The following is a 22,906-nucleotide window of genomic DNA, read 5'->3' on the forward strand; positions in this document are numbered from 1 at the left end:
AAGCGTCGTGCGGCGAACATAAGGTAACTTCTGTCCTGTGTGCTGTTGCTTTGCTTATACTGAAATATAATATTTTGTTACATGATGGGAGGTGGAGGGAGAAGGTTGAATCAATAATGATAAAAATGTGCTCTCGTCTCTGGAACTGACTTTATTTGGGTATTATGTATAAAACTGTTTGCATAGATACCCTAGCCAGTACTGGTTTCATGAACTCACCATACCTGAATTATCCTTCTCTAACACAATGTGCCTGGAAATTTTCCTTTGAAAGGTGGCCAAGCCTGAGGACCAGTTTACTTCTACCAGAGTGCACAGTTGTGCCCTGTTGGGCAGAAGTCAGTACTTCAGTGGGAAGCAGCAGGTAAGAAACACCTCTTTCTATTTTCTTGCATCTTTGTGCAGATAATACAGTTCCTGAGCATTCTGTGGTTACTATGCAAAGGCAGATACGTGACTTCATAGTCAGCCTTAGAAACAATTGCATAGCACTGGAGGGACAGTAGGGACAAGAGTTCACAGCAGGCTAGGTAAGTGTGTGCAGCCTTCCTTGAATCAGTATTTCCTACTGCAGACTATTCCTCATTATCTTTTGAGAGATAAATTGAACTGTATTAACTCCCTTATGGATGGTCAGGTTGCAGGAGCTTTGTAACCAGCCTCAGTAAGATGCTTCAGTCAGTGCCTTGGTTCAAAACAAAACACCCTTTGCTTGGACTAGGCATGGAGTCACAGAAACCAAATTTAAGCAGTGATTAGCTGCTTGGCTCATGTGCCACAAATTTGTATTTGGAGAAGTAGGACACCTACAACATATATCACAAGCCAGCCTTTATGATTTTTCCTTAATCCAGTGTAAATGTTCACTTGAGACAGCACCTCTTCCTGTGTAAGTACAGTTCCATAGGCAGGTATCTTAACTAGAGCAAAATACCACACAGCGCATGTGTTTTCTTGTGTAGAAAATACCATTTATTGTGGATATGAAAATAGCAATCTTGATTAAGAGCAGAGATGCAACAGTAGGTGGTACAATACACTTGGTCTGGTCATCTACTGCTCAGCAGTAATTTACAGGAAGTTGGGTTTTTCCCACTGTAGATTAACAGATTAAGTATCTGCTAGGTTTTTATTTCTTCCTTCCAAACAAACCAATGCCATACATTAACAAGTACCATAAAATGTTATATTTGCAAATGAAAACATCCATATAAATAGGCTTTTTAGTATCAATTGAAGATTGTATTTTAAAAAAAAAGTTACATTAATACCAATTAAAAATAAAAATTAGCTTTGATAGCATATAAAAACGTTTCAAAACAAGCATATATAAATAACTTAATTTGTAAACATAGAAAAAAACAATCTTATGTATATATAAAAATAAACATCTGATGCACTGTACAATAAGACATTATCCTTCATAGGCACTGGTATTGTTGACCAACAGGAGTCCCCCTTGATGTTTTTCCTACAAAACTGCTTTAACACTAGTGCCATGTCCAAAAGAAAAGAAAAGAAGCGAAGCACTGAGCAAATCTCCTGTAGAGTGTATGAAGACCTCCCTCACCTCTGCCTGAAATCTGTTGGAAGCAGCACGGGGGACAGAGCCAATACCCTGTGCTGCAGTTTCCACTCACTTTTTCTAGGGCTTTTATATATTGCCTTAAACAATCTTTTTTTTTTTATTATTATTTTTGCTTCCCACAAAAAGGTATGATAGGTTGCAAATGTGGAAAGCTGTCTTTCTGAGCAGCTGCTGGGGCCATGGAAGATGCGTAACGCGTGAAGCGAACCATGCCATGACTCAGTTTGGCAGGCTTTTAAGAAAAGGCTGAGCCTCTTCAAAAGGGAATGGTAATATAGTGGTGGTAAGTTTTAATCAGGACCACCTAAAGATAAAGCAAAGCAAATTTATAAGTGAAACCTATTTTCCTACTGGTATAGTCTGGGGAAGGGTGGGGGAAAGAGCCTTGTGCTGATATGCCTCAAAACTGCTATTTTCTTAAATATCAATTTAAAACAGCTACTATCTTCTCTCTTTTAAAACTTAATCTATTCATGACAGGAAGTAACATAGAAGCTGAGAGCCAAAATTACACCTGTGCAAAGATATAGTTAAAAGTAGATCTTGGCTTGTGACACAAAGGTGAGAAGTGCAACTAGCTTCATTGTGTGCTGGGAAAATATATCGTTTACTGAAAGTAAGTGTGTTAAAGTAGCAGAGGCCGACTCTGGTAAGGTGGATGCTTGAATACACATTTCTCACTTGAAAAATTACAAGTGCAACAGATTCTTGAACAATGGGGGCTTTTTTTGAGCTAAAGAAAGAATATTATAGCAGCTTTTATTGCTTAGATATCTAAATGATTCTTTACTGTTGTGCTGAAGAACTAAATGAAGTTACTTAGATATTTGATTGTGGTTTTGTTTCACTTTAGGAATGTGTGACCAAGCACGTAAAGCCTAATACCAGGATTGTTGGACAAAGCTCAACAGAAATGAGGTAATTGAATGGGGAGACTCTGTATCCGCTGCTGTGAAGACAGCTGTTCATGTTGTGAAGGGAAGCATGATGGTAAGAATATGGTCTGCGCTAGATTTTCAGATCTTAATGCTTTTGGGTGTGCTTAAGTATAGAAAGGCAGGTGGAGAAAGCCACTATGGAAAAGTGCTGGAGCTACTCTCATTTGCAGGATTGAAATTCTAGCAACAAGCTGATTACTCAGTACTATTCCCTATTAATGACAAAGTCTTATTGTTTACAACTGTCAGTTTGGTTTCTCTATTTCAAAGCACCTAAATCTGCAGTGCAGTAGAACTGTGTCCTGAGGTGTGGTGGTTTCCACTATTGCTGCATAGTGTAGTGGCAATCTGAAACTCCTTACGCTGCCTACCGGAAGTAGTCAGCCAACTGGATGAGAAAAATCGAACCAGGGTGTAGGGTGACTACTGGATATCGTGCTGCTTTTGACCTCCCTTCAAGGGGAAGTAAATCATTTAGCCTGGCAAGCAGTCTATATCATTACTGTTTGAGGAATTCTGTATTTGATACTTATCTCAGTATTAGGAAGTGGCCTTGCACTTCTGCTTAAGAACTTGTAAAAGCTCTCCAGCTGTGTGTACTGTTTGCAGTTTTTAGTGCATTTCCATTGCCTTTTTCTCATGGCTGCTTAAACTTTCTTGAAGAGAGAATGTTGATCTTTATAACTCCTCAGAAACTAAAACAAAGTAATACACTTCTGTATGTAATATCCTGGATATTGTAAACAGAATTCTCTTCCTCTGCTGGGGGTAGAGGCAGCACACCTTCTTAACTCCTCCAAAGGGATTTCTTCCACATCTGTCTCCAGAAAGACAGGTTCCCCATTAAAAACTTGCTGGGTTTCTTCTAAGCAGCATTTGCTAAAATGATCCTTTTTTCTTCAAACTGTACCTCTGTATAGTCCAAAGTTACTAACGAGACTCCTCAAGTAAGGTTTGACTGTGCCTGTCTTATGAGCCAGTATTTTACATTACCCTTACCGATGCTTGTTTCTCTTGATGATCTTTCACACGCTCTTAAATATTCTGGTTTCTTCTAAATGCTAACTAGCAAGAAAGTGTGCTAGTCGGGCAATGACCAGAGGCTGGCGCTTTGCAATGGAACTCAGGAGCCTTGCTGGGATAGCTGGAGCACCAAGATCCACCTGTAGAAAGTAGAAGAAAGGCACGTGGTTGTGGGCGTTGTACCCATTCTTTGTACAAAACATTTATCCTGCCTGGAATAGCTCTGATGCTGCAATTTGCATGGTTGTTTACATCTTTTTTCCTTCCCAATACTTTATAGACATTCAAAGCTTGGCATATTTGATATTGCTTTCCCACCCACACAGGTTTTGAGTTTGAGCTTAGATAAGTATTGCTAGTTTGAAACAGTGTTGCTGAAAATGAATATGCACTTAGCAATTAAAGAGCAATATAAAATTATATAACATTGTAAAATGCATATACATTACATATATGCATTACAAAGGCATACACTAATTATTTAAAGCTAATATTTTTAAAGTTGTATCGTGAAAACCTATAAATAGAATTAGTTCTTTAAAAATATCTCTAAGTTGAGCCCTTTAAAGTTAATACAGCATGGTTGTTCTCTTCTGGAGGTTTCTAGGTGCTTGGAACCGATGTCTCAAATGCAGCCTACTTCTCAGATGACTGTAATAAACGTATGGCAGTCTCTTCTAATTCTTAACTGGAATCCCTGTCTTGACTGCTCTTTTATATCTGTTAGGTGCACAGATTTAATGACTTTTGTTGAAGAAAGTTAATAACCATTGTCATGCATTTTGAAAGTAACATAACCGAGGTGGACGTGTATGCCTATAACAAGATGAAAATGCAAACAGGACTCTCCAGTCTCTATCACTGGATGGATCAGTTACTGGCTCACCATATGAGAATGTAACATACTAAAATTGCAAATAAGCACTTATAGAAGAGCCTTGGAGTCCAAGGATGCAGGCTGAGGTGCTGTAAAAACAGGGGATGATGTGCTTAAAAGCATTGTCCTAAAACTGCTATCTAACATGATGTACGGTAATTCAGGGCATGAGGTGGAGGTGAGTTCTGTGGTCAACCTTAGTACAATTCTTATGCTATGCTCCAGGAAGTGTGTATATACACAAATATATGTATATATCTACACAATATATATAATACACATACTAATATATTTATATATATATATAATTATGCTATATAAAATAGAATGTATTTTATATATATTATAGTGTGTACACACCCACACCACCCGCCCCCCCCATTGGTTACTTCCTACCTCTGAAGTGTAACAGCTTTTTACATCCAGAGTTGGACATACTGCAAAATCGTACCTGTGCCATGTAAATAACTCTGGTGATCTCTCTTCCATTCACTACATCAGGTTCCAGTATCCAGGCGCTTGGCAGAATTTCCCCTCTCACCACGTCTTTACAAGGGTGAGGCATTGAAGCATCATAGACAGACTGAATAGCCAAGACAGACAAGTTCTCCTGCATGTGAGAAAGTGTAAAGAAGACAATTTGAGTTTTTTTATGCATACGGTAATGTTTTGTTTACCATGGCACACATTTCATATATTACTTATTAAATAAGCTCTTGTTTTTTGCTAGAATCCTGTTTGTTTGTGATCAGAATAAGCTGTAACAATTATGTTACTTCCTACTGGGGCTTGGTTCATGATTGTCGCTTGCAAGTAGATTTTATACATAATTCGCTTGTGTCATATCAGCATAGCTTTGCTTCCTCTGCTGCCATTTCTGGAATTATCAGCACTAACTTCTCTTCCTTCTGTCCTTGAACCATGAGTTTAGAAGAGTTACTCAGAGAAAACATGCATTTTACCTCTTTGGCTTCTACGGTGATGCAGCAGAAGTCCCGGGGTTGCTTTAGGTAACACAGTGAGGTATCGGTAACTAAATATACTATGGAAAAAGCATCCAAGAAAGAAAGAAAAGAGGAATTAGGCTTGGACAACTTTAACTTGTCACAACTTCCCCCAACCCCTCAACTGTACAAATGCATTTTAACTCTTTGTTGCAGCTGCTCCAGTTAATATGCTATAAACAAAGTGTCATTAAGATACTACTCTTTCAAGCCACTTAAGATTTATTCTACTGATCTTCTGACTTTCAAACCACTGCCTCTATCTGTACTGCTGCAGTATGTTTAATACAAGGTGTACTTTGAACAAGTTTTGCAAAAGGGAAGTTCCCTTATTAAATAATTAAATTATTTATTCAAACCGGAAGAAAGTGAAATAAGATGCCTCTAACTTTATTCCTGGCTGACAGTCTGAGCTGAGAAAGCAGCTAAGGATAGTGCTGGTCAGTTGTTTGTGTTGGTACTCACCCAGCTGGATGTGGCTGGTTACCTTCTTGTGTATTCGAGCTGTGTTGATGGTTCTGTCATACAGATGCCTTTTACCAGGATCTCTCACTAGTCCCCACACTGACGGGAGAGGTCTTTCTATCACTCCTGCTCCCAAGAATCCATGCTTTGTTGCCGAAGGGAAGACTTTGTAGTAAACCAGCACTTCTTTTTCTGTACACTGGTATCTGTCAAACACAAATGAAGTCTTGGCATAAAAAAGGGTCAATTGCATTAAACATCTCCCATGATAAAGGCCTGCCATAAACTTACTTCCAACCAGCTGCTGCTTGGCACGTGTAGAGATTCCTCAGGTTATGAGAGCATGCTGCCATTACCTTAGAAAACAATGACAAATGTACAGGTAAGAGAAAGGTGTATAAATTATACATTGTCTTCAGCTTCTGCATGCTGTTGCAGTGTCTTCTACTCAAGCTACTCGGTTGGCTTTACAATAAATACGTAGCTTTATAGTGCTAGTAATCCTTTGGGAGTATTAACAGCCAGCCTGACTTGCAGCTCATGTTCTCTGCTGAAGGAGGATTTATATGAGCCTAAGCCAATACAGTAGCCTAGGCTATTGTGAGAAAACAGGGACTAGAGGAGCGCACACATCCAAACCAAGTGATTCTGTCTGATCTGAATCATGAAGTTTGTATGCTTTCCTTCTAGCTACAGAGTCATACGTGCTCACACAGATATATACAAAACCTGCACTGTACAAATCCTTGGGAACTAGAAGAGTTCAGTTCAGCAGTTTCACCAGCTTGACTCAGACATTTCAGCTAACGTGCAACAGTCTCTTCTGAACTGCTCTTCCACTGCTGCAGCCTGCCTTACCTTCCCCCACATTTAAAACTGATCAGTGTCCCTCTCTGTACCTAACAAGTAGCTACTGGGACTTATTAAAATAATAAGTCTTGTCCAACACATTTTCAGTACAACTTCCAGTAGGAGGTACAGGAAAAAGCAAAAAGTGCTTATTTACTCACCTCAGTGGTAGCATTGGCCAAGATATGTTTGGCTAAATCTTGGTATCCTTTTGTTGAAGAGGAGCTGACTGAAATAGTTAATCCATGGGTGAACCTACAGCTGATGCTATTAGAAGGAAGGGGTGGCTGAATTCTGCTGACTTCTGCACAAGACAAAAAAAAGTCATAAGTGGAAAATATAAAGAGGAAAACAATCACTAAATCAGTGCATAAGGTGTAATATTAAGCAGTTTACAGGGATTTAAACCCTCAATTACAGCAACTGAACCACACAATCCTGATGAACGACTGATAATAATACTATTTGTCTAGACAATCTGTGTGTTGGTAAGTACACTGCAGTTATATTTTACATCACTCAACTTTAAAGGTTATTAACCACATACATGCTAACAATCTAAAGAAGAATAGACAGCGTGAATTTTGGGGATAAAAATAACAACTTGCAGGTATGGTGCTATATTCTTTGCAGCCTTAGCCCCATGCTTTTTTGGTTTTCTCAATAAATTCTCCTCCCAGCCTCTCAATTACTATACAATTATGTTACAACAGAAGAACCAAATCTCCATTTACTTTTCCAAACTCTAGCTACTGGTGGACAGTATTTTTCTGAATTCATGTAGTAGAAAGGCAGCCTCAAAATACTAGAATCAAATTAGATTTGGATTTACATAAATAACAAATATCATTTGGTTTTAGGATACAACTCAAACATAAGCAAATGTATCATTTACTTACCCAACGTTGAATCCTTCTGTAGTTGCTCTAGCATATAAAGTTGACTGTTTCTAACAGCTGAACGACCTCGTGCATCTCTTGAAAGCAATGCATTTCCAGAAGAAACCTGGTTTAGGAAAGAACAGAAATGGGAGTTTTTGGTTTGAACCAGGAAGAATAAAATGTTACACAGCATGTGAAATATTACTAACAAACCTGCTTTACGAGATTGGAATTTTCTCTTTATCATAGGATAACTCCTTTGCCTTCAGTAGGTTAAGAAGGGGTAGCTCGATTCTGGAAGTTTAGCAAACCAAGTGTGACAAGCTAGCATAGGTGCCTACTCTAAAAAGTACTTTACAAGTTCATGTTTACACACACAAACTCTCAAATCAATCTGTGCATCTTTCTTCATTGAGGGGGGCACAGTGAAAATACCAGATTCTGTTTTACCACAAGCAAATGCTCCTTCTTTCATGACAGATAGTGACATTGATACATGACAGACATGATAGTGACACATGATAGTGACATTGAAACATGACAGATAGTGGCATTGATGCCAACAGTACACACTGGCTCTTACATTTAAACAAAAAAAAATCTCAGAAAAATAAAAGAGTCACTGTACTCTGGCAATTACGTGGTAATACTCTACCCCATGTAACCCATCTGTGCACTACTGACACAAACTTGCCCTGCTTGATAGCTGTGACAGAATATGAACCATCAGAAAAAAAAGGTTTCTGTCCTTGTTCTCTCTTTTTGTTACTGTGGAAGCATTAGGAGACATCAGTCTCACAAGGCAGTTTGTTCTCACCTGTCCATCCCAGCTGCTGAGTTTACTGGCAGCATACGCAGCAGTATTGCTGCTGTTGTAACCAGATGTTGGGCCAGAGGAGAGGCTGAGGCTGGATTCTGTACATAAAGTGCTTGTACTTGCGAGAGTCTTCAGCCTTGCTTCTTCCTGTGATAGATGTCACAGTGTCACAAATCAAACTACACAAACTTACCTTGCACAACACCTAGCCAAATCAGTAACAGCACTAAAAGATTAAAAAGGAATAAGCTGGAGTCCAATTTCTTTCAAGGAGTATTGGCAGGACAAAGGCTGTTGCTTTTTGCTTAATGCAGAAGGTATTAAACAAGCAGGCTTGTTTGAACCAGTAGGATTATATGAGCTACAAAGCAAGCCACCCTGTAAAACCCACCAGTCTAGGAAAATCTGGATAATTCTGCCACTGTTCTTTAGCTACAAGATTCCAAGCTATCAAAGCAATTCTATGATGTTTAAGGGGAAAAGGATATTTTAAAAAAGATATTTTTTTTTTTTTTTTTAATCTCATTTGTTACTTTTTGCCTGGCATAACATTCTGGTCAAATGTAGTTGATAAATACTGAAGGTTTTATTGCAACCAATGCAACCACTCAATGCCAGCCCAAGAGATGAAGAACAAAATTACTTAATAAGAAAATACTGAGAACTGCAAGAAGATTTATACTTTCAAGGGTAGTTTTAAGTTTTGTTTTTTCAACTCAGTTGAAGTACTTTGACGTTTGATACAACAGATATGGAAGCAGATAAGATCTAGTTGTAAGTAAATAGCAAGATCCAATCATCTGCTGGAGATGCCTGAATTCTAGGTGCCTTAAAGGGTGGACAGCCAGAGTGTTCACCACATATGCACGTATGAGGAGAGGAAGTCTGCAACTATGAGTAATGCTGCATTTTCAGGCAGTGACGAAGATTAAGGCATGAAAGTACAGTCAGTAACTGGGCAGAAGAGATACCTCCCAACAAGGTATTGTCCTTGAATAATGATGAAAAATTCACACACTCATACTGTGCAAGATGGGTAACAAAACGTAGAAATAAAAGTACAGGTTAAATGTGCATACACAGGACAGTCTAAAAAGAGAATCAGAAAAACCAAACCAAACCAAAACAAAAAAACACCACCAGCAATTATGTCCTTTCTGTTTAAGTACATGCTGAAATAAACTCAGTTTACCTTTTCAAAGTTTTCCAATGAAGTCATGGAGTCATCCCGCATTTGCCCAGCAGGATGACTCCATAAGCTTAATCCAATGAGAAAACGGAAGTTTCTTGCAGAAAAATTGTGCTCAAGAAACAACAGCTCCAGAAGGATGTACTTCAGAAGCATGAACAGTACATCAATTCAGTATTACTGAGACAGTTTTAAGCACATATTTGCATTTAATTATTTGTTTTTTCTATGCATTATGTCAAACAGGAGAATTACTGAACCACAGAAGTTTCTTTAAAAAACACGCATCAATGTGTACAATGCAAAAAAATTTCCTCTGTAATGCTCACCTTCTGTAACTGAGAAAATATTTGCTCCCTTATACGTCTTTTTTCTTGCTCAGCTCTCTCCCGAAGTTTGTCCCTAGCTCGTGCAATCTCAGTTTTGGTTTCCTCTCGTGCCCTCTGATAGTCTCTGAGCATCAGTTCAATCTCAGAAGGGTGCTGAATGCTTCTTCTTTTTGGTTCTTGAACTCTGTAAGGATAGGTAAGTGGGAGAAAACATACATAATATAACAACATAACAGTGTATAATGAGTCAAGACTGAATCCTTGGCTTTCCTATATATTATATGTATAAATCAGGTTCTTGTTATGAACTGAAATAAACTTGATGGAAGATTTCAATGTATGTTTGAATAATGGCACATGTTTTGCCTGAGAGACAACTGAGTATCCTGAGACAACTGCTACAGGAGTCTCATCAATGCACACACATTGTGAGCACTGTTAATGTTCATCAGGTCAAAAGGGAGGTTTCTAATGCCCTACCTTGTATTTTCAACCACATCTCTTCTCAGCTGCTGCAGATATTCTCGGCGTCTGCTAGGGAGCTCTAGATCCCTGTGACTTGCATCCAGTGTTTGCAACAGACTGAAATGCTTTTGAGGACTCAGACTTCGGCTTCTGTGGTATCTTTGCAGCCTTTTTTCTCTTTCCTTCCTCAGGGTTTCAATAGTCCTCATGTGTCTGTCAGAGAAACACAATTAGAGTGACAAAGAGCACCCTGCAAAGTTACAATTTCTGTTTGTTTTTTTTTTTTTTAAAGTCTTAAATACTAGGTACCTTTGTAACGTAAGAATTACAGGAATCTAATAACGTACACGCCCCCTGCAAGTACCCCCTTCAGTCACATGCTAAAAGATGCAGAAATTCTAAAACTCCACTGCTTTTATAACAGTAGGAAATGCATACAAAGGTCTTGGTTAGGGCTTGTAATGTCTGAAAAGGAAATGATGTGAGGAAGAAGAATAACATAGCTGCTCCTGTTGTTTTTTTTTAGTTATGACTTCCAAAACAGTTCTATAATCCAATCACAATTTAGGAACTTATTTTTTTAATAATTCATTTTGTGTATTTATGGGTATTTAAATGTTGGTTTTGGATATTCACACAGCAACATTTATTCACAGAAGCATGAGATGTGTAAACAGGATGCTTTGATTATTTTTACACTGCAATCAGTCAGTGAAATACACTTGCATGGTCACCAGGTATGCATGATCACTCTTAGAGCTACTGGAAATTTTAAGAGTGGGGTGACACTAGATTTGAATTACACTGAATCTTATACTTGTCCCTGTTTCCTTTAAGTAACCTCTAAATTTTCTTTTAAATGCATTATTTAACTATATATAAAATAATTGCAATACTGTATCTCTGCACATATAGTTCACTCAGTGTGACCAAGTGATTAAGTGCCCTTTACTGTATGTTATTAGCACTGTATAAAGTTGTATGTGAAGGGAATTCAAAGTACTTAATACAATTCTAAGCAATTTACCTTTCATAAAGTTGTTGCTTTACTGGAATGGCCATGAGGTCATCTGTAGTTCCACTCTGCAGAACCCTTAGCAGCGCATCCGTTTCCCCAATGCCATAATTCAGCTTTGCTTCGGTCAGCTCCACACTAAGGGGATGCTGATGCAGATCCAGGTGTATGCCAGACATAATCTGAGCACGTTCTCTCTGAAGTCTCTCAATCTCTCTGCTTTTGCTGTCACAAAGCTGGGATTTCCCTTCTATTTCTGCTGCTTGTTTGCTTCCAGGCTTAGTTTCTGCCTGACTTTGTAAGTCAGTTGCACTGCCACTCAGGCTGAGTAACGAAGGAGAAGGACCGCCCTTCACACCACACCAGTTGCTGAATTTATTGTGTATGGGTAAGTCACGAAGACTGTAGCTCCGAGGCCTGTAAGGCTTTACAAAAGTATTTTTTTTCAGAGGAATTTCAGTGTCACATTCAGTTTCAGTGACAGAACCTGTATTGTCATCTTGGAAGGAAGTTTGCACATCACTCACATCAGAGAGGAGAGGGCAGCTGCTTTCATTTTTCCAGAAGTCAGGAAATCGTAGAGAAGATGCTTCTACCAGAGGTTCTGAGGACTCATTAATGTTTGCCTTACTTAAACACGTGGCACTACTTTTTTGATGAAAAAGTAAGTCAGATTTTGGAGGTGAGCAGTTGTGAATCAAAGCAGAATCAGAATTACCAACATAATTTTCATGTCTAATTCCACCTAAAGAACCTCTTCCTCCCCCTGTGATGTACGTGCAATGAAGTGAATGTGCCAGTGGACTGCAGTCTCTAAGATCACCTGTTAAAACCTCTGTATGGCCAGAGACCTCTAACATACTACTGGAGTGATACAGTCGTTTTGCACAAATTGTAGTGTGTGCACCAACAGTGTATCTATGCTCTTCTTCTGCACCATCCTTTCCTAAAAACTTTTTGACTGCCTTCTTATCTGAGAAACCTCCAGCTGTGTTTCTTACACCCTTGCTGTCTCTAGAAGTGCTCGAATCACTATCTGTTTCAGTCTGTGAAAAATTGTCCACGTGAGGTTCCATGCCAGACTGCGGACCTGACCTTTGCTTTCTCTGACTGTGAAGGGGACTTAAAGCATCACCGGAATATCCCAAAGGTTCCTTAATAGAGCAGGTAGGCTTACTGAAAGCATTCTGGCTTTTGGGGCTAGCACTAAGAGTAAGAATAGGAGAGGAGGCCCTATCCACTAACAGCGTATTTTTGTAACGAAGTTTTCTTTCTACTGGAACCTCTGGTTCCTTGACAGTTCTTTTATCCTGAGTACAAGATGCTGGAGATTGAAAGGTGCTACTAGTAGGGCTGCTAACAACAGTGCATGAAGAATCATCTTTCACTGAACTCAGTGAAGATGATGTGACAGACGAAACTCTGGTACTAGCAAAAGCAGCATTCTGCTGTGTATTTAATGGTGTTTTTTGAAAATCTAAGGTCGGAGTAGATGCTCTGGGTAAGAAAGGCAGACGCATAAAGGAATCTTCTAAAATGCTGTCAAGACTGTCATGGAAGTCATGATTATCCAGATTTCTTATCTCTGTTTGTTCTTGTGCTCTTCCTTCAAGAGCGAGTGTTTCCTCCTGCCTTTTGGGAACCTTACCTACATCTGTACCTACTCCTTCCAAATCAGAGTCCGCTGCTTGAGCTGCTCTCAATTCATTTTCCATTTTTACCTGCACTTGTTTTTCTTCGTGTTTGCGTTGAGGTTCTTCCAAAATCTCAGTTTGAGTGCCTATATCTGCTGTAGTTTGAGTGCAGCTATCCGATCTAGCAGCTTTTGCACCTTCGTCAGTTTTTCTTTGGCTTATTTTGGCATTTTGTTCATTATCTATAATATTTTGCTGGGAGAGGTTTCCCAACAGCTCAGAAGTGTTCTGGATAAGCTGTGACAGGTGCATGGACAGGTTCTGCATACTTGTCCAAGAAGAATGTTGCTGAAGTAAATCTCTGTTTGTTTCCTGCTTTCTGGCAGAAACGTCTGTGTAGCTTCTCTGGCGTCTTCTCTGCCTTTTATACCTTGCTGTAGCCACTGTTTGTGTTCCCTGCTCACATGTAATCCCTGATGATTTTTTGGAAGACCTTTCTGACTCAGAAGGATATAATAGTACAATTTCATCAACCTGCATTGCCGAGTTACCAGGCTGTGCTGAAGGGTTCTCAAATTCAGCAGTGTTATTTTCTGGATTAGTTTTCAGTGTTTCAATGGATACATTGCTACACTGCTTGGTACTGTCACTTGAGTAAGCAGATTCAAAGCCTTGTCTGACATCCCATCCTTGAAGGCCTTCAATGCTGCTCAAAGTGCTCGACAAAACTTTTGCAGTAGCGTATGAACTGAGATGAGAATGAAAAGGAGAATTCTGAGAATTCAATCCATTGTCCACACTGGAACATCTTGTAACTTTACGACTGTCCATGTTTAAAGGCATTTGATTGCAAGACACATCACTTGCACTTCCAAAAACATACTGCTTCCAACCAATCTTGCACAATTCATCTTGTTGCCACGGATGAATATATGGGTTGATATCACTTGAATTAAAATGCATTGCATCTTTATTGTCTTGTGAAAACTTATCTGTTCCTGGCTGGTATCCAGCTTCTTCAACTCTCCCTTCACTACACTGAGCTACAGAACTGCTCTTTGAATGGGTATTTTCTTCTGCACCCACAGAGCTGTGAGGTGTGTGCAGTAAAGATGGAGAATGAACAGTACTGTCTTTTAAAGACTGGCTGCTTTGGGTTCTTGCTGCATAATGTACATTTTTTAGATCAGAGTTTGCAAGCTTCTTAGTCTGTGTCATTCTTTGCTGAAATCTGGGTTTAGATTTAACCTGCAGAAAGTTCTTTGATTCCTGCTTTGAAAACCTTTCAGTTCCGTGAAGATCATCTTCAGTTGGTGATGGAGGCTCTACACTCATATTTAAATCTTGTAATGATTTAGATGCAGAATATAACAAAGGATCTACCTTAGATGAAGCTTCAGAAGTATAATCTAGATCAGAGAACACAGCAATAGCTGGGGCTGATAGTCTATGACTTTGTAGATAAGGTCTCTGTTCACTTTGCTTACAGTTGTTTGTATTCTGGGTAGTAGACCATGACCTTTTGCTCCTGAATTGTTCCAATTTGGATTCTTGTGTAGGCAAATCATGGTTTTCTGTTAAAAATTTTAAGGGGTTAATTTCATTATTCATTAAAGAAAACTTCAGTCTTTCTGATTTCAGAGTGTCATTCTTCACTGCATCATCTCCTGTTGTTGAACAACTCTCTGCACCAGCATCAATACTTGAATCTGCATTATTTTTGCAAAGTAAAATCCGTTTTCTACCATCTGTATTTGTTTGACCTGGATTATCACCACCTGTAGGCACGTAATGACAATTGCCTTGCAGATCTGCAGGACTTTTTTCAAAACCTAAAACAGTGTGATACAGTTGTCTGGGATCAGTGCTTATGTTTGCTGGACCAAATGAACTGCACATGCGTTCTAGATCCATGTTAACATCTCCTGGAAAATCTGTATCTGTTACATCTTGTGGGTCTATTAATTCACTTGTAGAATCTGATGATACCCTAGTTTGCTTTTCAGCTTCTCTATTTACTGTTTTTCTTTGCTTTTTCTTTACTACAGATTGCTCAGCCTCAGTACTTGAATGCAGTTGTTCCTCATTTCTGTTAAGTATTTTTCTCATTTGTCCCTCTTTAACCAAAATTGACCTTCCGGTATCCCAAAGAGGTAATGACAGAGAGTCAGCATCATCTGAAACTAACTTTCTGTGTTCTGTACAAGCTTTCTGTGCTAGAACTTTACCCCAGTGGTGCTGATCAACTTTGATATCATTGTCAAATTGTTGACAATTACTTCCATATACAGGTTCCATGTCTACAGTGGAATTTTCATACAAAGTAGAGTCTGCGTCTGATACTGGATAATGCCTGTTTTCTTTTGCAAGAGAAAGTAAAATACTTCCTGAAGCATGCACTGGCTCATCAAATACCACAGACTTATCAGACTGAGTGTCTTGCATTTGTAAAACAGCAAATGGAGGATGTTTTAATATGCTGGTATGTGAAATACCACATGCGCCAGTTACACCATGGTCTATATCTGCAGCTGAAGAAGATTCTGAAAATGCTGTTAAGGACGGGTAATTAACTTTTGCACATGTTTGGCGAAAATCTTCTTTTACAGAGTGCACATCTGCAGAACCTGAGGATACTTGCTCGGTCAAAACGGTGTCCTGAAGTGAGTCCTCAAGATGACTAAACATTAGAGATTTTGAGTCATCAAGTAAACAAGTATCAAAAGCACTAAAATTTTTACAACTTTGAAACAGTTTATCTGTTGGAGCATCTTCTGCAAAGTAGCCTGGAAAACGCTTTGATTCTTTACTGCCAATCTTCCCTAGGCTTTGAAAAGCAAGCATGCCTGATTCTGGTACAGTCATACCAGAAGTGTTACTGTAGTGCTCTAAGTACTCATGCATTTTGTTTTCTTTAGTATCATTGCAATTCTGGAAAGAACCTTGAATTTTTTTCCCATTTTGATCTGTTTCCACAGCTTCTTCAGGGCGTTTTTTATTCCGAGCATCTGTGGCCTCTGTTACTGCAGAATTATTATTCCTTTCATCTCCTTTTTGAGAAACATCAGGAAAAGTTACAGATACGCTTAAATCAATTGATTCTCTTTCAAAGTATTTTGTTTCTTCAGAGAGAACAGCATCATTTTTACATTTGTCTTCATTGCTGTCAATCAAAAAATCTGCAAATGATACTGGGCTATGCATGAGACCAGGGTTGCTCTTGTAATTTAGAAGCTCTTTCTTAGAATGTGGATTTTCCCACAGAGACTTGTTCAGACTTTCTGAAAGGGTAGAAATGTTCTCAGAAATGTTGCTCTCTGGACAGTCTACACAGCACTCTTCTGAAGTCCTGTGTCCCTCATTTTCTCTTGGCTCACGCTGATATCCAGATATACCAGGAAACCCTGCATTATCATTTTTACTGCTTGTTGTACTACAACTTGTGTTTAAGCATTTCTCCTTGTCATCATGTTGTGATAGACTCCCTGAGTGAAGTTCTGTCTCAGTCATACTAATATTGTGAAACACTTTTTGAGAAGAGATTTCCAGTGTAGAATGCTTTGCTTTTTCCCCTATGTCTTCCGTCACTTCTTTCTCTGAAGAAGAAAGCAGGTTTGAATTATCCAAGTGCAGTGAACTGGGCATGATGGTATCCTTTTCCTCTTGATATTGTTCTTCCATGGAATTAAAGCAGTCTTTTGATATTTTGTTAACCATTAAATCCACACTGGGTTCCTCATGGGAGCTGCTAATATCCCACATTATATCTTCAGACAAATCTATTTTTTCCAAGGAAAATGGATTTTCTTCTGCTCCTTGCTTAAGTGCAACAGTTTCAGATTCATCACTGCCCACACAATAGGGCACAGAAGAGTTGTTCTCACTGACAGGTTGCCCAGGTGCAGAATTGGGTGTATTGTTAAATACAAAGGGTTCTTCCTCCTGTCTGTCCAGCGTAGTCCTGTTTTGTGGGAAAACTTCATTTCTACTTTGAATTTTATCAGAAAGAGATGTGTCAGCTCCCTCTTTGTTGACTGTTTTATCTGGAGTACTGACACAGACTTCGTTCTCCACTAGTGTTTCATAGTAAGGAAGAACCGCTCCTGTTCCAGCACAGCTATTAGATGGTTTTGTATGCTGTTTTGATGCAGTGGGAACATCTGGAACAACATGGGAATTATCACTTACTCCAAGGTAGAAAAGTTGATTTACAGACTCACACAGAGAGTCTTTATCTGAATCTTTGTGGATGTTGTTGGTAGATTTCAGTGTTGCTGGTGGATTTTGCTTGTTGGTTTCTTCGTTGCTTCCAGAAAAGCTGGTAGACACCCACTGGCTTTCTCTTAAGATTTCATCTAGTCTACTATCATCATGGCAACCCTCTTTATTTTCGGGGAATAGTTTGCTGAGGTTTTGTAAAATGATCAGTTCTACCTCCTCTGTGTTTTCCAAAAACATCTCCCTTTCTCTGTCTGTTTTCTCCATTTGTTTTAGATTCATCAAATGCACTTTCTCATCAACAACTCTGGAGCCTATGGAATCCAATCCACAAATTTCATGTTTTCTAATCATACTTTCATTCAATTTTTCTGAAGTACCATGCTCAGGATATTGCATAGAGCAACTCATATACATGTGGCTGTCCTCTTTAATGTGGAGACGTTTAGATTCTTGCCCAATTGTATATTTGTCAATATTAATACTGTCATCAACTGAACATTCATATACATCAATATCTTTCATCACTGTGTCTCTTGTATCAGACTCCACTGAGCCATGATCTTCACTCATTTCAATAGGATCACAGTATTGTGAATCATCTACTGACAGCATGTTTTGTTCTAGTCCTGAAGCTGTAAGGTATCTTTCAGGGATCTCATACTCATTTAAAATTTCTTCTTTGTCATCTCTATCACAATTCATCTGATGCAGAGCTGGAGACTCTTCAGGAAATAAAACATTTTTGTCTGTGCATATGTCTTCTTGCTTCAAAATAATTGGTCCCTCGGTGTTTGCCATGATAATTTGTTCTTTACTCTCAGTCACGTCACATCCACTAATCTTGTTTTCCTGGTCAAAATTTTCATTGGGCAAGCAATTTGGTATAAAATGTTCAGTTAAATTGCTAGACTCTACTTGCTTTTCATTTTCATTTTTTTCTAAAATATTTCCTTGCCTACCTGTGATTAGTACTGTTGCAGCTACGTCCTCCATATCAGACACATTTTCTATTGTTTTGTTTATGTGTAAAAGCCCTTCACAGGCATCAAGGAAGCCTAAAGTATTCTGTGTAACATCTGTTGTGTGGGAACACATAGCTGAAGGAGTGTTTTGGGGAGAAACAGAAAGCTCTGGTGAATAAATAGCAATTTCGATTTTCTCACTTTTCTCTTTTGGGCAAAAGCTGTTTGTTTTAAGACAGCTACCAGAACACATGAGTGCTTTTGATTCCTGAGTGTGTTCCACATCAGTGCTACCTACCTGTGATTCATCTTTCTCTGCCTCTTCATGTGTCAGGCACAGGTTTGTATAAACCTCACATTGAACTTCAGAAGCTACAGTATCAATAGGTTTATTTGGATTTTGAGATAGATTGATGCTTGCAAAATTCTCTGCACTCCCATCTGCAGTTACACTTTGGGCTTTGGGTACTGGGTAGTCAGGTAAACTTGCTACCTGTCCAGATTTAATTTCCAACATGTTTTTTTCTAAGTTGACTGCACTATTCATCAGCTTTGTCTCTTCTTCATCAGTGTTGGCTTTTGTATTCTGATAAGGAACCATAGCTTCTTCTGGATCAGTTTCTGGGTTTCTTAAAAACCTGTATTCTTTATTTATATACAGACTCTCCTCTTGAGAAACAATAGCCAACTTATTTGTGTTGTATTCAAACACTCTTCCCAATTCTGAGTTTACATGATCTTCAAGTAAAATGCCCTCTGGGCAATTACTTTCAAAACAGGCTTCTTTCTCTTCTCTTGATTCAAGTAAAGATTTATTCTTTGTTTTTGTTTCCAATGAAATGGTTGCATCAAATTCCACAGAAATGTCAGTCAGCTTATACATACTGTTTTTCTCCCCTGTTGATTTTGAAGAACATGTAGTACAAAGGCAGCTGGAATCTATGTCAGAACAACTTTTTGAGGTACTGACTTCCATAGTATGATTAGATGTAGCATCACAATTTTCAGTCTCAGAAGCACTTTGAAAAAGATTAACTTTTGATGAAGCTTGGTAAAATACACTTGAATTGGATTCTGGGAGCAAATTATTTGTACTCTCACAAAGAGCAGCAGGGAAGGACTCAGCGTCCTTCTCATTTACATTCACCGTGAGATAACTTGCTTCATTTACCATTAGGTTTTTATATTTGGGTAGAAACTCCTTCTGAACTACATCCTGAGAATTGCTTTCCCTGCTTTCTGCTCTTATATTGTCAGCGCACAATGTAGAGTTTTCTGAAATATGTTGGGATAAGCAGCCTACAGGACCATCTGCTAGCACACATTCAGGGGAGCAATTTTTTGGAACAGGTTTGCTTTTGAATTCATAACAATTCGATGAAGACAACTCTGGATCCTTTGGTTCATATTCTTCATCATCTCTGAATGAAGGTGCTTCTGACACAATCTCTGCCAAGCTATCTGTGCTTGTTTCCATACAGATGTTCTCTTTTTGAGACAACTCTACTGGTGTTGCAGATTGATCATAACTTGCACTGTAAGCAAGAACTAAAGGGTTACATTTATATGTTACCTTCTTTGAGGAAAAATCTGTGTCTACGGTTATTTCTTCTACAGATATTTGTTCATAATCTGTATCTTGCATTGTTTCCAAATTACTCTCTCCAGACCTGAGGGAACCTAGCGTAACAGCTGATTCTGCTCCTTGTCTAGCCAATACCTGAAGCTCATAAATGCTTCCTGGAGAGCAGTTCTGATTTGTTAAGTTACTGAGAAAGAAACCTTCATCACAACATATTGGTATTTCCCTTCTTGGAAAAAGCTGCGCATGGTTTCCAAACTGAACTTTTACTGCAGAACTCTGTGTTGAGGCCATGTTATAAGTAAGTTGTGTGGAAGATCCAGCAGCAGGAGAATTGACAGATGCACTTCCAGTGTTCAAATCTGTTATCTTTGATTCTGTCAAGTTATTGTAGTCATCATCCACGTCATCTTTTTCAATAGTTCTGAATAAATCATCTTCCAAATCTGAATCTACACAGCTATTCCTCTGCTCCAAAACATGCACAGGCAACACAGAAATAAAAGGTGCTTTTTCCAGATTGTGATCTTTTGGCAGCTCTGGATGAGTTGTAGGGAGAGAATCCTCTTCTTTTCCAGGTACCAGTGACAAGCAGTCTGCAGTGGAGGTTTTTTCAAAACAGCCGAATGTTTGTATGCATTCGGTGGTAGACCTGTAAGGAGATAATTCATTCAGTTGTTCTTGTTCAGCACAATTTGACATTGAATGTTCGTAATAATCAGGTTTTGCTGAAATGCAAACAAATGAAGAGCTTGGTCCTACTGAACTAACAAATGAGGATGTTATGTCTTGAGATTCCAATGGAGAATTTTCATTAGCATTTGTCCATTCCTCAGCAATCCTATTTAATGATCCATCCTCAGAAACTCTGCTTGCAGCTGTTGTTGTTTCAGGTAAAGGTATTTCTGATGTGTCAGAGGAGAAAGCTGAGTTTATTTCATTTATACTATGCGATAAATGAGTAATGCTGTGTATCTGCTTAGAGCCAGAAACAAAAGAAAATTCAGCAGCTGACTGTTGTAGGTCATCTTTCTTCAGCCAACCCTCTGGTTTGCTCAAAGAGTAGAGACAAGCATTTTGAAATTCCAGATTTTCATGGGAAGAAGGTACTGTTATTCTGGGGCTACCGATTTCAACCTTTGAGTCACAGGAAGACTGAGCAGCCACAGGAAGACCATAACATAGTCTTCTATCAAGTGACCTTTCTTGTTCTACAAAAGAGACCGTTGCCTCCTTCAGAAACTGCTTGCAAGCATTACTGGAAGCAGGTTGTGATTTAGTGTCCAAATAGAAGGAACTACTCAGCTTCAGGTTGTAATTTGTTCCTTCTGTATCTCTATCACAGATCTTGGACTCACAGTCTTCCTCAGTCTGTATCGTTGGTGATGTTGGAGTTTGTAACTTCCAAAAAATCTCTGCTGGCACTTCATCAGATGAATCAGATTTAGTTTCTTCTACTGGGTCTTCTGCTGGTACCTCTTCTCCATCACCCAAGCTGTCCAGAGAAAAGCTTCTTTCGGCTCTTCCCAGTCTCCTATGTGATGCATAGGATGTCACCAAAGATGAAAGATGGTGTTCAGTTCGGCTTTTGTAAAGCCTAGCTGGCTGATGGGGGACCTTTAACTTGTGAAACTGGCTTTTATTTTGCATTTTGACTTTATTTTCCTTTTCCACCAGAGAGTCTTGTGACATTTGACTGTCATCGCTTTCAGAATCTTCTGGGTTGGCAAAACATTTATTTCTGTGGAAATCTTCTTGTTGCAATTTCTCTGCAAAAGCTTTTGCATAAGCACAGGAGAGCGAATCTACAGAATAGGAACTGTCAGTATCAGAAATCTCATTTTCATCATCTTCTTGCCAGTTCCCCAGCATATCTGTGGATGTTTTGGACACTCCAGCACTTAACAGCTCAGCACTGTGCCATTTTTTTTCAGCATAAGAGAGTGGTGCCTGTGTGTTCATCTTAGTGAGATTTCCAACTGATGTTGCTACCATCAGAAATTTCTGCTGTTCCACTGACGATTTCTCATGATTTGGCAAGGCTGAGGTTAGCTCTCTCTTCAGATTCTTGGCTGTTTGGTTTAGATGTGCTGATGGCAGGTTTCCATATACTACTTCTTTCTTCATTTCTTTAGCAAAATTTTCTGGAAAACTATGGCCCTTCCTGTTGATATCCATTCTAGTCTTTTTATTGGATACCTGAGCTCTGTTTTGTTCTAGATAGCTATTTGTAGGCTGACTCAAATCTCCTGGCACTTTTGCTTTTGTCATTCTTGTCCCTGTAATGAAGGTTTGAGGCTCATCTTTCTCCTTAAAATGATCAGGAGAGGAGCCCTTAGAAGTCTGTTTTTGACATCCAGCTTGCCCTTTGCTATCATCCAGCTCTTCCATTTCTTCATCATTTTTACTGATATGAGCCATGATAGCTGAATCATTAGAGTCCCTTTCTGTTCCTTTTTTACTTCTAAACGAGGATGCTTTTTGTTTTTCAATTAGCTGCTTCTGTACTAAAAAGGAGATACCTTTTTCATCATTAAGGTCATCAACCCTGGAAACATCTTTAACTTTTCTGTAAGGATATTTTACAGATGACAACTTCTCAGATGCATTGCCTTCACAGCATTGATCGGTATTTGGTGAGGTAGATAACTTTGAGATAGTCTCCCCCTTCAACAAACAGCTGTGGGAATAAATAAGAAATATAGCCCAATACTTGCTTGAATAACATACTTTACATTTCAACATCAGTAATGCCTTGCATTTTAAGAGTAATGACACATGAAGCAAGAACCTCAATGCCTTTCAAAATCAGTTTCTAGCAGAGAATTAAAAAAATGCATATTCTGTCAGTGACCATACAGTCCAGTTCCCTAGATATCCTGAAATAATTTATACAGTGCAAATGAATAGCTTAATGCTATGTCATATAGTTTGGTATTTAGTCTCTGTAGTCTAAAGTAGCTGCAAATTTTAGTTAAAAATAAAGGATAGCTCTTAAGTCATAGTAATTCACTTAGCAGAGTTAAGCTAATTCCTGCCCCTGGGACCATGCTGTGATAGTGACACT

The 22,906-nt window shown here is 38.8% G+C and overlaps 1 protein-coding gene across 4 annotated transcripts in view; it reads right to left on the reverse strand.

Annotated features, from left to right (window-relative positions):
- Positions 1-949: 949 nt before the first annotated feature.
- STARD9 (StAR related lipid transfer domain containing 9) overlaps positions 950-22,906 on the reverse strand; it is a 108,475-nt gene continuing 86,518 nt past the window's right edge. For 3 of the 4 annotated variants that reach the window (XM_035328088.1, XM_035328089.1, XM_035328090.1), the window contains exons 24-35: positions 18,684-22,519; positions 11,453-18,650; positions 10,441-10,638; positions 9,961-10,144; positions 8,443-8,589; positions 7,644-7,749; positions 6,906-7,048; positions 6,187-6,251; positions 5,896-6,101; positions 5,389-5,468; positions 4,878-5,036; positions 950-3,689 (exon numbers count right to left, since the gene is read on the reverse strand). In XM_035328088.1, the coding sequence (XP_035183979.1) occupies positions 3,588-3,689; positions 4,878-5,036; positions 5,389-5,468; positions 5,896-6,101; positions 6,187-6,251; positions 6,906-7,048; positions 7,644-7,749; positions 8,443-8,589; positions 9,961-10,144; positions 10,441-10,638; positions 11,453-18,650; positions 18,684-22,519 (12,424 nt within the window). In that variant the 3' untranslated portion in view covers positions 950-3,587. Of the gene's footprint in view, positions 3,690-4,877; positions 5,037-5,388; positions 5,469-5,895; positions 6,102-6,186; positions 6,252-6,905; positions 7,049-7,643; positions 7,750-8,442; positions 8,590-9,960; positions 10,145-10,440; positions 10,639-11,452; positions 22,520-22,906 lie in introns of all 4 variants that reach the window. The other variant, XM_035328087.1, reaches the window with a different exon arrangement.

The sequence above is a fragment of the Oxyura jamaicensis genome, chromosome 5, assembly GCF_011077185.1.
Source record: "Oxyura jamaicensis isolate SHBP4307 breed ruddy duck chromosome 5, BPBGC_Ojam_1.0, whole genome shotgun sequence".
NCBI lineage: Eukaryota > Metazoa > Chordata > Aves > Anseriformes > Anatidae > Oxyura > Oxyura jamaicensis.